Source organism: Syngnathus leptorhynchus, chromosome 4 (assembly GCF_054491065.1).
Source record: "Syngnathus leptorhynchus isolate UIUO chromosome 4, UIUO_Slep, whole genome shotgun sequence".
Lineage (NCBI taxonomy): Eukaryota > Metazoa > Chordata > Actinopteri > Syngnathiformes > Syngnathidae > Syngnathus > Syngnathus leptorhynchus.
The window spans coordinates 19,087,273-19,098,854 of record NC_141198.1 but is presented as its reverse complement, the minus strand read 5'-3'; the positions used below and the strand labels follow the sequence as shown (position 1 = coordinate 19,098,854).

At 53.0% G+C, this 11,582-nt stretch overlaps 2 protein-coding genes across 3 annotated transcripts; one reads left to right on the top strand and one right to left on the bottom strand.

Moving 5' to 3' along the window:
- Positions 1–767: 767 nt before the first annotated feature.
- Positions 768–5,849, bottom strand: lipg (lipase, endothelial). The gene is made up of 10 exons (XM_085909838.1): positions 5,264–5,849; positions 4,251–4,417; positions 4,000–4,179; positions 3,578–3,689; positions 3,261–3,479; positions 2,939–3,181; positions 2,276–2,396; positions 1,966–2,193; positions 1,724–1,828; positions 768–1,477 (listed from the first exon to the last, which is right to left on the bottom strand). The coding sequence occupies exons 1-10, from the start codon at positions 5,334–5,336 to the stop codon at positions 1,465–1,467; spliced, it is 1,461 nt and encodes a 486-aa protein (XP_085765964.1). The 5' UTR covers positions 5,337–5,849; the 3' UTR covers positions 768–1,464.
- Positions 5,850–7,322: 1,473 nt separating this feature from the next.
- LOC147058727 (E3 ubiquitin-protein ligase KCMF1-like) lies at positions 7,323–11,386 on the top strand. 2 transcript variants are annotated; one of them, XM_085909839.1, is made up of 7 exons: positions 7,323–8,167; positions 8,583–8,750; positions 8,992–9,131; positions 9,286–9,387; positions 9,491–9,677; positions 10,046–10,361; positions 10,440–11,386. In XM_085909839.1, the coding sequence occupies exons 1-7, from the start codon at positions 8,077–8,079 to the stop codon at positions 10,723–10,725; spliced, it is 1,290 nt and encodes a 429-aa protein (XP_085765965.1). In that variant the 5' UTR covers positions 7,323–8,076; the 3' UTR covers positions 10,726–11,386. The 2 variants fall into 2 exon arrangements, with proteins under 2 accessions (XP_085765965.1, XP_085765966.1); XM_085909840.1 differs by having other exon boundaries at positions 7,324–7,532.
- Positions 11,387–11,582: the final 196 nt, after the last annotated feature.

The window sequence follows — 11,582 nt, the reverse complement described above, 5'->3', positions numbered from 1 at the left end:
ACTCGTAGGATTGCTTTCACACTTACTTGATTCAAAACTCAAGAGTCCAATGTTCTACGTACGTCACCTTCTTTTTAGGGATGGCTGAGCATCGGTACCGATAGCGGCGGCCTTATTTCGAGGCGTGGCACATTCAAAAGTGAAGTGAAAAAACACAAATCCTCATTTGGCTGAGCCGATCCAAAGAGCGTGCAAGCAGGAATGGACATCTGTTGACAGACTAAGCGTTGCATAACGCGAAGCATCCTGTCCTTCCTTCTCAGCACTGTTTGACAGGTCAAAGGATAGTTTTGTTCAAAGTCTGAATTTTTACAGGGGGCACTGAAAAAAAGCACCAAAGCAGGAATGTTGTGAATGAGCACGCAAAGTCCATCACAGCGCTTTGTTCCTATTTATGTTACAATGGCGGCGGCCACACAAGCGCAAACTTGCAAGGCATCAAACGCCTGGAAAGCTGATTCGGAGAAGTCGGGCACGACCTGTCGCAACACTCCTTCATTTCTTCTTTTCCGATCAAAGTGCACGATTGAATACATTTGAGTCAGAACCAGTGGCTTTGACTTGATCGATGCTTTGCAAAGAGCGTGCGCTCGCTCGCTCGCTCGGTTGGCCAAGTGGTGAAATGTCTCTGCCTCACAGTTCTGCAAATTTGGCCTTCCTGTGTAAAGGTTACACCATCGATCGGCCGTGCTTATTTGGAAAAGAGAATTGTCGGCTTGGTCGAATTGACCGATGGGCTGGATCCGCTTTCAAAAAACAGCTCAAACTCATGGCAGTCATGGCTGAATTGCTTTTATTTACATGATCTGGTAGGTACATGAAGGCACGCCGCAGAACGTACAGTAACACAAAGCATTGCACAAAGTAGCCAGCCGTGTGCAATGAGATGGCTGGATGGATGGATGGATGGATGGATCTCTTCCAAATAAATGTACAGTGTACGGCTAATGTGTCACCCAGCAGCAGACAGAAAGGCACACTCGCAATCAGCCCGCACAGCACAGCACACAACAATTATGGATGCAGATCCAGCCACGCCATTATGGGATGTGCTCGGATAAATTACATTGGTCTTGCAGTGCTTCAATGTTCATAAATTAAAAAAACAAAACCTTTCAAATCTACAGTACAGAGACTACAATAGGAGCTGGTGTACGTATTTCCGCCCACTGAGATTCAAGCTCACATTCCTCTCGAGTGATCTTTTAAGACCGCCCTTGACCTCAGCCAGCCAGCCAGCCGGCCGGCCGGCCGGCCTCTCGGCGCACGAGCTCAGAGTTTCCGGATACCAAACATCGGGGTGAACTTTCAGATGTCCGACACCTCAAACTCCTCTCGCTGTGCCTTGTACCTTCCGTCCGTCCGTCCGTCCGTCCTTCCTTCTGAAAAAGTGCTCAGTTCATGCAGAAACGATGCTCCTTGGCTTTAGCCGTGTCGTGGTGCATCCAGTTGTCAGGGCTTTCTTTACATGGGCAGCCTGTGGATGAAGGAGGACGTCCAATAGATATTTGCTAGATGCTAAATCCCAAGTACTGATAGCAAAATAATAACAAGAATCAACGCTAGCAAACAAAGAAGCAGAAGCTAAGCTTTCCTTCAAAAGCTGCTTTTTTTTTTTGCCAAAGGCTCGTGAATCAACGCTAGCAAACAAAGAAGCAGAAGCTAAGCTTTCCTTCAAAAGCTGCTTTTTTTTTTGCCAAAGGCTCGTGCATCGGCTTCGTACCGTTTTCTCGGTTTCACTTCCCAGCCGTCGCGACACTTGACAAACGTTAGCGATCCGCCGGGAGAAATCTCCGTTTGAGACGGCTCTTGGGCGCAGAAGGTGAACCTGTAAAACAGGAATCCGTGAGCATACAACAAACAAACAAACAAACAAACAAACATATTTACCACCATCAGGTGTCCATCCATCCATCCATCCATCCATCCATCCATCCATCCATCCATCCATCCGTCACCACTCACTTCTTCTGCGTTTCTCCAGCTTTCACGCGAATCCGTCGGATTTGCAGCACAGGTACGGAACGTTGGGCATTCCAGGTCCAGATGCTCTTCTTGATGTTCTTCCACACGGAATATAAAGACTCGCCGTCACCTTCCCAACTCAGTCGGATCCTCAGCAGGTCGCCGATGTCTTCCTCGGTGAACACCAAGAAGGTGTTGGTCAGGTTCAGGCCGATGGAGTTTTCGTGCCTACGCCATGAAAACGCAGGAGCAGATTGGACGCCGCCTGCTCGCCGACAACCTCCCGAAACACGTCCGCCGTGGTACTCACACGTCGACGAAGATGTCTTCTGTGTCGTTATGCTCTCCGATCAACTTGACGTGGAAGGTCGGGTCTGCGTTGTCCGCCTGCTTCCTGTCGAACACGTGCATCTTCATCTGGTAGTGGTAACCTTGAACGCAACGACAACGTTGGCTTCGTGATTCAACGGGTCATTTGTGAGTCATCGCCAGACTTGAGGTGAATTCATAACAACAAGAAGCAAGAAAGCAGATGCTTGGCCAGGTCTCAGGATGTTGATGGCAATTTTAGGAGAAAGCTTCCACTCCTTTTAAGCAGCCAAAGGAGGACATAGGAAATAGGCAAAGAAGCAGATGCTGAGACGCTAACCCGGACAAAAGCAAAGCTGGCAAATCAAGTCGACGAAGTCAAGTTACAAGAAAAAGACAGGAGTCCGTAGTCTGTGTCTGTCAGAAAAAAAAAAAGCTTGAATGCTGATAAAAGACATCAAAGCTAAGTTGGAAAAAGAATAGAATGCTTTTGCTGGCAAAGGAAGTGGAAGCAACCCAGTCCGTCCGTCCGTTTGAGCCAGAGAGGCAATCGAGTTCCGACACACACGGTGGCTTCAGCAGGCGGCTCCTCCCCGGCTCTCCCCGGCTCCCTCCCCGGCTCCCTCCCCGGCTCCCTCCCCGGCTCCCTCCCCGGCTCGCTCACCTCCAAAGGGCGTGTCGGCCCGCGTCTTCAGGTACATTTTGCTGTTGCGTCTCTTGCGCATCTTGCGGGCCTCGTAGCCGATGTTGTTGCAGCGGTTTTTGCGGCAGCTCAGGCAGATGCCTTTCTTGAAGCGCTCCGGGTCGGTGCACTGGTAGGCGAAGCTCACGTGCTCCCGGTTCATCAGCGAGTCCACAAACAGGTGCACGGCTCGCTCGTGCTCGCACTTCATCACCTCCATGAAGTCTGGAGCCAAAAGGAGGACGACGGACAGCGTCATTCAAAGCAAAGCGGCTCCCCCTCCGCCGCCGGGGAGTCGACTTACTTCCGGCCACGGCCAGCACGTCGCCCAGTGAGCAGCCGGGTTGGATTTCGCCTCCGTTGGGGTAGATGTCCACGTCGCCGATGGGCTGTTGGATCCCGATGCTCACTCCTAAGGCTTCCCGCGTGTACGTGTGGAGGACGTCCACAAAGTCGGCGTCGTCGGGAGAAAGGCGCCTCTCCTCCTCCACATCCTCAAACATGGGCCCCGCCGGGTCCAAACCTAATGGGAATGGCCACATGGTAGCCGTTAGTTCAACCGTTGACTTAGCCCCGGGTGCTCGGAAAACAGATTTGGATTGATGGAGAGGAGCCGCGTACCGGTGATTCTCCCGACGGTTCCGCGCACGTGCGTCCCCGCGTAGCCCGCGACGTGAGCCCCTAAGCTGTAGCCAATCAGGTGCACCTTCTCCAGAGGCAAATTCAGCTCATCCTGTAGAGAGAGAGAGAGAAAAGATGACGACATCGCCAGCTGCTGCTAGGAACAAATGGCCGTTGCGGCCGGCCACGCTCGGTTAATTCGGATAAGGCCTTCTCCCACGCCTAGCCGCCTGGGCCATCTGTCTAGGCCAAAGACTCTTTGTCCGAAAGCCAGCCAAAATCTCTCTGGGACCGACCGGTCCCCATCAAGCAGCAGCAGCAGCAGCCAGTAAAAGCAGACTTTTCAGGCCACTGGTATGATGGAACGTTCCAGTCCATCAGGTGAGCACATATTTGGCATTTCTGAGAGCTTCTCCAAGTACCTGAAGCCAGTCCAGCATGGCGGCGATGTCCCGGCCGACGGCCTGGGTGTAGTTGACGGCGTCCGGGTACAGCTGCTGGGCCATGGAGATCCAGTCCACCACAACCACGTTGGCCTCGCTCTCACGCCTCATGACGGCGGCCACCAGCTTTTGCATCCAGCTCTCAAACATGCCACTCATCTAGATGAGAAAATAGCTGCCTTTCATCCACCGCCGTCCATCCCGCACGCGTTCATGAACACAACAAGTACCGTCCAGCCGTGGATGATGAAGATGCTCTTGGCCGTGGCGTTGAAGCCGCACCGCTGGAGACATTCCTTGTTACCAGTATTCAGATAGCAGCCCCTCTGGTCCAGATCCAAACTCTTCCTCACGTTGTACTTGACGGAAACGTCGACAGCGGACGACTCGTCGCCACCTGAGCGGAAGCTCAACGTTAAGACCGTCCAATCGGGATCTATCTTTTTTTTTTCCCCCCTCATCCAGCGTCTAATTTGGTCAGAGCATCATCACATCACGTGGAAGTCGGATGGCCATTTTAAGGACGAGCCCACCGCTTTAGCCCATCAAATGCTCGGTCGGTGAGCTGCCACTTGGAATGAATCCTTAGAATTCATCATGTCTTCCACACAGCTGCAGGAGCGAGCCGTATTTGGGGCATCATTATGACGCCACATCATGATCATTCCAATGATAGAGGAAGAAAGAAAGAAAGAAAGAAAGAAAGAAAGAAAGAAAGAAAGAAAGAAAGAAAGAAAGAAAGAAAGAAACAATGGTGCCAGTCACTGTTCAAATACATTGAATTAAATGTTGCGCTGCTGGATGATGACATTTCAAGCTTATTTGTAGATTTGCATTAGACACACAAAGTGCTTGAAATTGGACAGACGAATGATCCCGACGGCCCCGCTTCTGGCCATAAAAAAAAAAAAAAAAAAAGAAAGGTAAAACGTGACTTCATCTTATTTCCTCTTCTGGATCAAACGTGGCACACATCTCTTTGTTTGCGTGGAAATCTTGCCATTTGACGAATGAATTCTTCAACCTTTGAAGATAACAAAGGCGGAAGGAAACGAGCTGTTGCGACACGCACGCACGCACGCACGCACGCACGCACGCACGCACGCACGCACGCACGCACGCACGCACGCACGCACGCACGCACGCACGCACGCACGCACGCACGCACGCACGCACGCACGCACGCTTACTAGAACCTATATGAAAGCGCAAAAGAAATCCAAAGAAAGGGAAGATTTCTTACCATTTTGTCCGTGCGTAAAGGCAGCAGCCGCGCACAGCAGAAGAATCCACAGCAAGTGCGCTTGACGATTCATTTGAAGGAAGGAAGGAAGGAAGGAAGGAGCGAGGGATGGAGGGAGCGAGGGAGGAAGGGAGGGAGGATTCTTGTTTGGTCTTCTTGTTCTTTTCAAAGTTCCTTCGCTGTGCTGTGCTGTGCTGTGCTGGCTTGCTCCGGAGCACGTCAAAGAGCACGCTCTGGTGCGGATTGCTCGTTCAGTCAGTCGCTAGTGGTGGTGTGGTGGTGGCGGTGGTGGTGGTGGCTCGGTACGTCGCCGCGGTGCGCCCTCACTCTCTCACTCCCTCCCTCACTCCCTTACTCCCTTACTCACTTACTCACTCACTCGCTCACTCGCTCACTCCGTCACTCCGGTGCCCTATAAATGTATAAAGTCGCTCGCATCAAGGCGCTCGCTCATTAGAGTTTTAAATGGTTTCCTTCGGTCATCTGATCATGGGCTGATCTGCCGCGCGTCTGATTGGTCAAGCCCCCGTTTGTTTACGTCGGGGGCGCGGCCTAAATCCAAGGAAGCCGTAGTAAAAGACGTGCTTCTCAACTTCAGCCTACATCAGCGTGTGCAACCACAACACGCGCGCCAAACACAAACACGGAGGGAGGGAGCGAGCGAGCACGAGACGCAAACGTCGTCTCGTTACTGTCTCATTCACACAATGGCTTGCGTCAAAAGGCCTACAACAGGAGCGACTGACTGACTGACTGACTGACTGACTGACTGACTGACTGACTGACTGACTGACTGCTGGTGGGGCTTGTGGATGGGATGGGGTACGCAACCCCTCGCCCCATGAAAGCGCCCCCTCCTTCCCTCCCTCCATCAAAATGGAAGTAGGATTCCAGAGTAAAAAAAAAAGGTGGAATCTCAAAGAGCAAAAAAAGAAGAAGCTCCCTCCACTGGCAAAATAAGGCGTTGAAAGTAAGTGACATCGATGGAGAGACAAACGTGAGTCAAAGTGATGCTGGCAAAGGAACTGGAGTTACAAAGTAGAGCTGCGAGCAACCTCACCCGAAAAATGCTCAAAGGTTTTTTTTTCCTTTCCCCAACCATGAGGCAGAGGACTCCAAAAGTCATGTGACCAAGGGTCAAGTGCAGATGAAGAAATGATGCACGCTACTGTATCTGCGCACAAAGCTAACGTGGGGATGAGATGACATACAGCATGACATTCAAAGCACTCCTCGCTGGCTCTTCAAGTTACAGCAAATGGAAAAAGCTTTCTCCAGAACCCGTCTGTGGCGACATCCTCTTTCTGTTCCACGTCATGTCACTTATTTGACAACGTCCCGCAATGTTCCAAAGAAAACTCCTTTTGGCTCTGCTTGGTGATGTCACATTTTCATGAAGTTGAAATGCTTTTGTTATTTGGGATTTTGGGGGTTTTTTTTTTTCCCCTTTGCCCCCCGCTGCCAGAAATATTTCAGTGGCTCGGCCAAGGTGACAAAAAAATCTCACTGGCCGCCTCTCGGTAACTGCCGAGTCATAGTTTAGCACAGACAGGCTTTCGTGAAATCAAATACAGGCATAAACAGAATCTTGTTCAAAGTACTCATAATACAAGCAGGAACAAGTACGAGAGAGGATAAAAAAAAATGAATGCATTATTTTTGCCATTGCTTCTCGTGGTCTCTCTCTTCTTCACGCACCGATGTGCTAGCTAACAGTAAATCACGAGGTCATCCATCTGTCAACACCATACTGTGATCAATCACTCATCCATTCAAATGATATCTAAAAAAGGCACACGAGCGCAAAAAGCACTTCATCGTTCAGAATTCGAACCGAGATCTTCCTTCCCCTGGATGTGCGGGTGTGACAAGGCAAGGGCTACAAACCTATGGAGGGACATGACATTGCGTGACCTCTTTTCAGACGGCTCCTGTGTCAGACGTCGATCGATGGCAAGGACAACAGCGCCATCGTGTGCCGAGCGAGAGAGCGAGCGGGGCGAGAGCGAGAGACGGGGCGAGAGCGAGAGACGGAGGGAGGGCGAGAGCGGGCGAGAGCGAGGGACGGAGGGAGGGAGCGAGCGAGCGAGGGAGCGAGAGAGGGAGCAGCACGCAGCAGCACACCGGATCCTCCATGAGGGAACAGGCCAGGGACAGCCAGCCCCGGCTTCTCCTTCTCATCTCTGACATACTCGTCGTTTGGCTTTTGCGAAGCAGGCCCGAGCTAGGGGCCGCTTTGGGCTACATCGTAGGATGTCCCGTCATGAAGGTAAGAAAAAGGCTGGTGAAGCACTACCGGCTAAGCGAAGCTAATCGCCAATGTACTCGTTAGTAAATGTTAGCGAGCAGGACATGTCACGTCGAAGCAGTCGACACGAACGTTGACAAGTTTGACGGCGGCGATATAATGCCTGGCCTGGCCTGACGTGCGCCTTTCAATGACGGCGCTGTTAAATAGGCGGAAGAAGCCCACAGGAACGCAACGCAACGCAACGTAACGTCTTGCTATGGGGAGCTAACGTGCTGTGTGCTTATCATGGCGGCTAATGGAACTCCGGGTTAGCCTAGCCTTACCTTACCTTAGCAGACTGGGCTGAAGTCGAGCCGGGGAGCGCCGATTGATTGCCTGCCGAGAGCCGGCCGCTCCGCTCCGGTCCGCTCCGCTCCGCTCCGGGGCAATCCTACCCATGCACGTCGCTCCTTAAAGCTGCGAATGTGTGACAGATCCGCACAAGCATGTCCTTGCGGCCAACCTTGCTTGGCCTTCCCAAAGTCCGCCGCCGTTCCCATTTCGACTCAGCCAGTCGTTTCCGATGAATCCAAAGCATAAAAGCGGACTTCTTGCAGCCCTTGTGAAGGTTGCTTCATCAAGCGGCTCCCAAAGGAACTCTTTCTTCTCCGCAGGTGTCCGTCCGTCCGTCCGTCCGTTTTTGAAGCGGGTGTTCTTTTCCAAATTTAAAAAGGCCAAAAGCAGCATTGTTAGGTTAGCGTCCACGCACGCCTTGAAGATGCGGGAGCCCGCACGCACGCACGCACGCACGCACGCACGCACGCACGCGTGTCTGGCCGAGCGAGAGCTGTGGCTGACAGCGCCTTCTGCGCGGCTCTTCTCCCTCCATCCCTCCCTCCCTCCCTCAGTGTGTATTTGGGATGAATAAGTGCCTTTCACTGTGCGGCGGCTTGAAGATTTGGAGGCTCTTTTGTCCCCCCCCCCCCCACCTTGGATGTGATGCTTAACGAGACAATTTACTCTCCTTGTTTGAATCATTTGATTGATTCAGCACCCAAATCAAGCAACCTGTTTTGCTTCCATGTTGAGGCGTGAGCTGCGATGCGTGTTTGAAGGGCAACTTCCGGGGCCGGCGCTACAAATGTTTAATCTGCTACGACTACGACCTGTGCGCGTCCTGCTACGAGAGCGGCGCCACCACCACCAGACACACCGCGGAGCACCCCATGCAGTGTATATTGACACGGGTCGACTTTGGTGAGTAGCGCACACGCCAATCGCTGCGGCCGTCTGACCTTGACTCAATCAATGTGGACTAGCTCTTCAACTGGCTTGGCAATTGTTCCATAATCAATACCTGGCTTGAGCTGAAATGTTGCAGTGGTAACGCCTCTCCCTCCCGCTCTCCCTCCCGCTCTCCCTCCCGCTCTCCCTCCCGCTCTCCCTCCCGCTCTCCCTCCCTCCCGCTCTCCCTCCCGCTCTCCCTCCCTCCCTCCAGACTTGTATTACGGCGGAGAGGCCTTCTCGGTGGAGCAGCCCCAGGCCTTCACGTGTCCCTACTGTGGCAGAATGGGCTACACGGAGATGTCCCTGCAGGAGCACGTGGCCGCCGAGCACACGGAGACTTCCACAGAAGTGGTACGTCATTCTGGAGACGCGTAACGTGAGCAGAGTGGCGACGGTCCTCTGAGAAATGTGGATTAGATTTGGAAGGCCGCCTTCACACTGAGGCGGACGGACGGACGGACGCTCGCTCGCCTCACCTCACCTGGTCTGCTTTGATGTCTTGCAGATCTGCCCCATATGCGCGGCGCTGCCCGGCGGAGACCCCAATCACGTGACGGACGATTTTGCCGCTCACCTTACACTTGAACACAGAGCACCCAGAGATATCATATCCTTCCCCCAAGTATTAGCAGAGAAATGAATGGGAGATGATTGCATTTGAGGGAAGACACAAAAAAAAGGGAACCTGCTTCCTCAACTGCGCTCTTCACGACGAGTCGAGCGGCGTGCGGCACGTGAGGCGGATGTTCCATCCCGGCCGCGGACTGGGCGGCCCCCGCGCCCGCAGGTCCAACATGCACTTCACCAGCAACACGGGCGGGGGGGGGCTCTCCACCAGTCAGAACTCTTCCTCTCAAAGCTCCAATTACAGCAGAGAGGCCATGGACCCCATCGCAGGTGCGTCACAAAGCAAACCACCGTGCCAATTCCAGTCCGAGGGCGGAATTGACCCCGCGAGCGGCTTCCCGCTGACGGAAGGGACCCGTGGCCGCTCGCTGCCGTGTGTTGTGGAGCCGGCCGGCCTGCTGGCCATCCAGCCGGCCGGCCGGCCAGCCAGCCAGCCAGCCAGCCGCCTGCCGCTTAGCCTCATTCCAAACGCAGGAGAGGAGCAGGCACAATGTGGTCAAAATGAAGGCCTTCTTCCTTCATCTGGTTTTGTCAGAAAGCACTTCAAGCCTCGCCATAGCCATCGAGAAAGTCTGCATTTTTGGTGGATTCCCCTGAATTCCAGTACAATTGACCAAAATGTTTCGGGTTCCCCGCAGAACTTTTATCGCAGCTGTCGGGCGTGCGGCGCTCGACGGGCGGCCAGCTCACCTCGGGCCCGTCGGCCTCGCAGCTGCAGCAGCTCCAGATGCAGCTCCAGCTCGAGCGGCAGCAGGCGCAGGCGGCGCGACAGCAACTGGAGACGGCGCGCAACGCCTCGCGCGGCGGACGCGCCAACGCCATCCTCAATGCCAATTCGGCCGCCAACAACCCCAACCTGAGCGCCAACCACAACAGCAACCCCGGAAGCAACGGCGGGTTTTCGGAGAGCCCCGCCCAGCACACGGCGCACGGCTCTCACTTTCTACTCAGCAGGTGAGTTGTAAGGTGGCGCAGAGCAGAACCAGCTCCCTCCCTCCCTCCCTCCCTCATCTCATCCCGTGCTCTCGGCAGGCTGAGCGAAACGCGCGTATCCGAGGCGGAGCGTCAAGCGTGCGAGGCGCAATGGGCCGACAGGAGCTTGTTTGTGACGGAGCTGCTGCTGTCCACGCTTCTGGCGGACCACCACCAAATGGACGCCGACCGCCGTCCCGGGTCGCTGCGAAACTTGCTGGACTTCCAGTCCATGGGCTGCGTGGAGGTGATGACGCTGGACGTGGCGCTGGAGAACCTCAACCTCAAAGAGAGCAATCCCGCTGCCACTCCTGCCAAGAAAGAGCCCCCTTCTCCGTCCCTTTGATGGAGCAAAAAGACTGCACCCCCCCTTTTTTTTTTGTTTGTTTCTTTTTACTCCTCTCTGATTTTGTCATTTCAGTCCCCCCCCCCCCACCACGTACGTGAAATACGAGTTAGACGAGTGAATGTGACAAAGAAATATATAAATCTAGTATTAAAAAAAAAAAAAAAAGCAAAATAAATCTATATGAAAGCTGATAATCACTTAACTCACACGCTGGGCATGAAAGGTGCCCCCCCCCCCCCCACAAAAAAAAAGAAGAAACAACCACCTGCTGTTACAAGCTAATACGCATGATCAAGCTTCATGTACACACTCTGATTGACCGCCGGGCCGGCCGCACCCGTGTCCCATCACTTGGCTTTCAAATGACTGGACACACTACAATCTTTTTTTTTTTTTTTTTTTTATCAAACACAACCATTCACTTGGACCTTTTTTCGCGTGTGCGGTCGTAAATGCAGAGGACCTCAAAGGAAGTGAAAGGAGAAAAAAAATCCTGTATGCTCTTTTATTTTTTTTCCCATCTAACTTTTCTCCTCACTCCAATGGATGTGTGTCAGGCCTCATGAAGAAGACGTGCAATGTATGAACTTGCGGGCTCAGTCGACCTTTCAGTGCGGACCACAATAAAGTTGTTTTGGATGGAAATCTACTAACAGAATACTGGACTGGACCCTTCTCTATTTGTGTGTGTGTATATAGTCTAGGATGCAAGTTTGAGATAAAGCGTGTAAATGAGCGCTTGTGAGTGTATAGTACAGATTTGCATTTCAACATCTCAGTGCAGTGCACTGTCCTAAAACTTAAAGCGAGGACTCAATTTCCCAGAAGCCTTTGCACTTTGACTCGTGCATCTT

Bases quoted from the DNA above. Each gene is read 5' to 3' on its own strand.
- LOC147058727 (XM_085909839.1), top strand. From the start codon at position 8,077: ATGAATCCAAAGCATAAAAGCGGACTTCTTGCAGCCCTTGTGAAGGTT. The intron at 8,751-8,991 runs GTGAGTAGCGCA...CCCTCCCTCCAG, and splicing joins ATTGACACGGGTCGACTTTG to ACTTGTATTACGGCGGAGAG. The intron at 9,132-9,285 runs GTACGTCATTCT...GATGTCTTGCAG, and splicing joins CGGAGACTTCCACAGAAGTG to ATCTGCCCCATATGCGCGGC.
- lipg (XM_085909838.1), bottom strand. From the start codon at position 5,336: ATGAATCGTCAAGCGCACTTGCTGTGGATTCTTCTGCTGTGCGCGGCT. The intron at 4,418-5,263 runs GTAAGAAATCTT...GCTTCCGCTCAG, and splicing joins CTTTACGCACGGACAAAATG to GTGGCGACGAGTCGTCCGCT. The intron at 3,480-3,577 runs GTACGCGGCTCC...CATTCCCATTAG, and splicing joins AACCGTCGGGAGAATCACCG to GTTTGGACCCGGCGGGGCCC.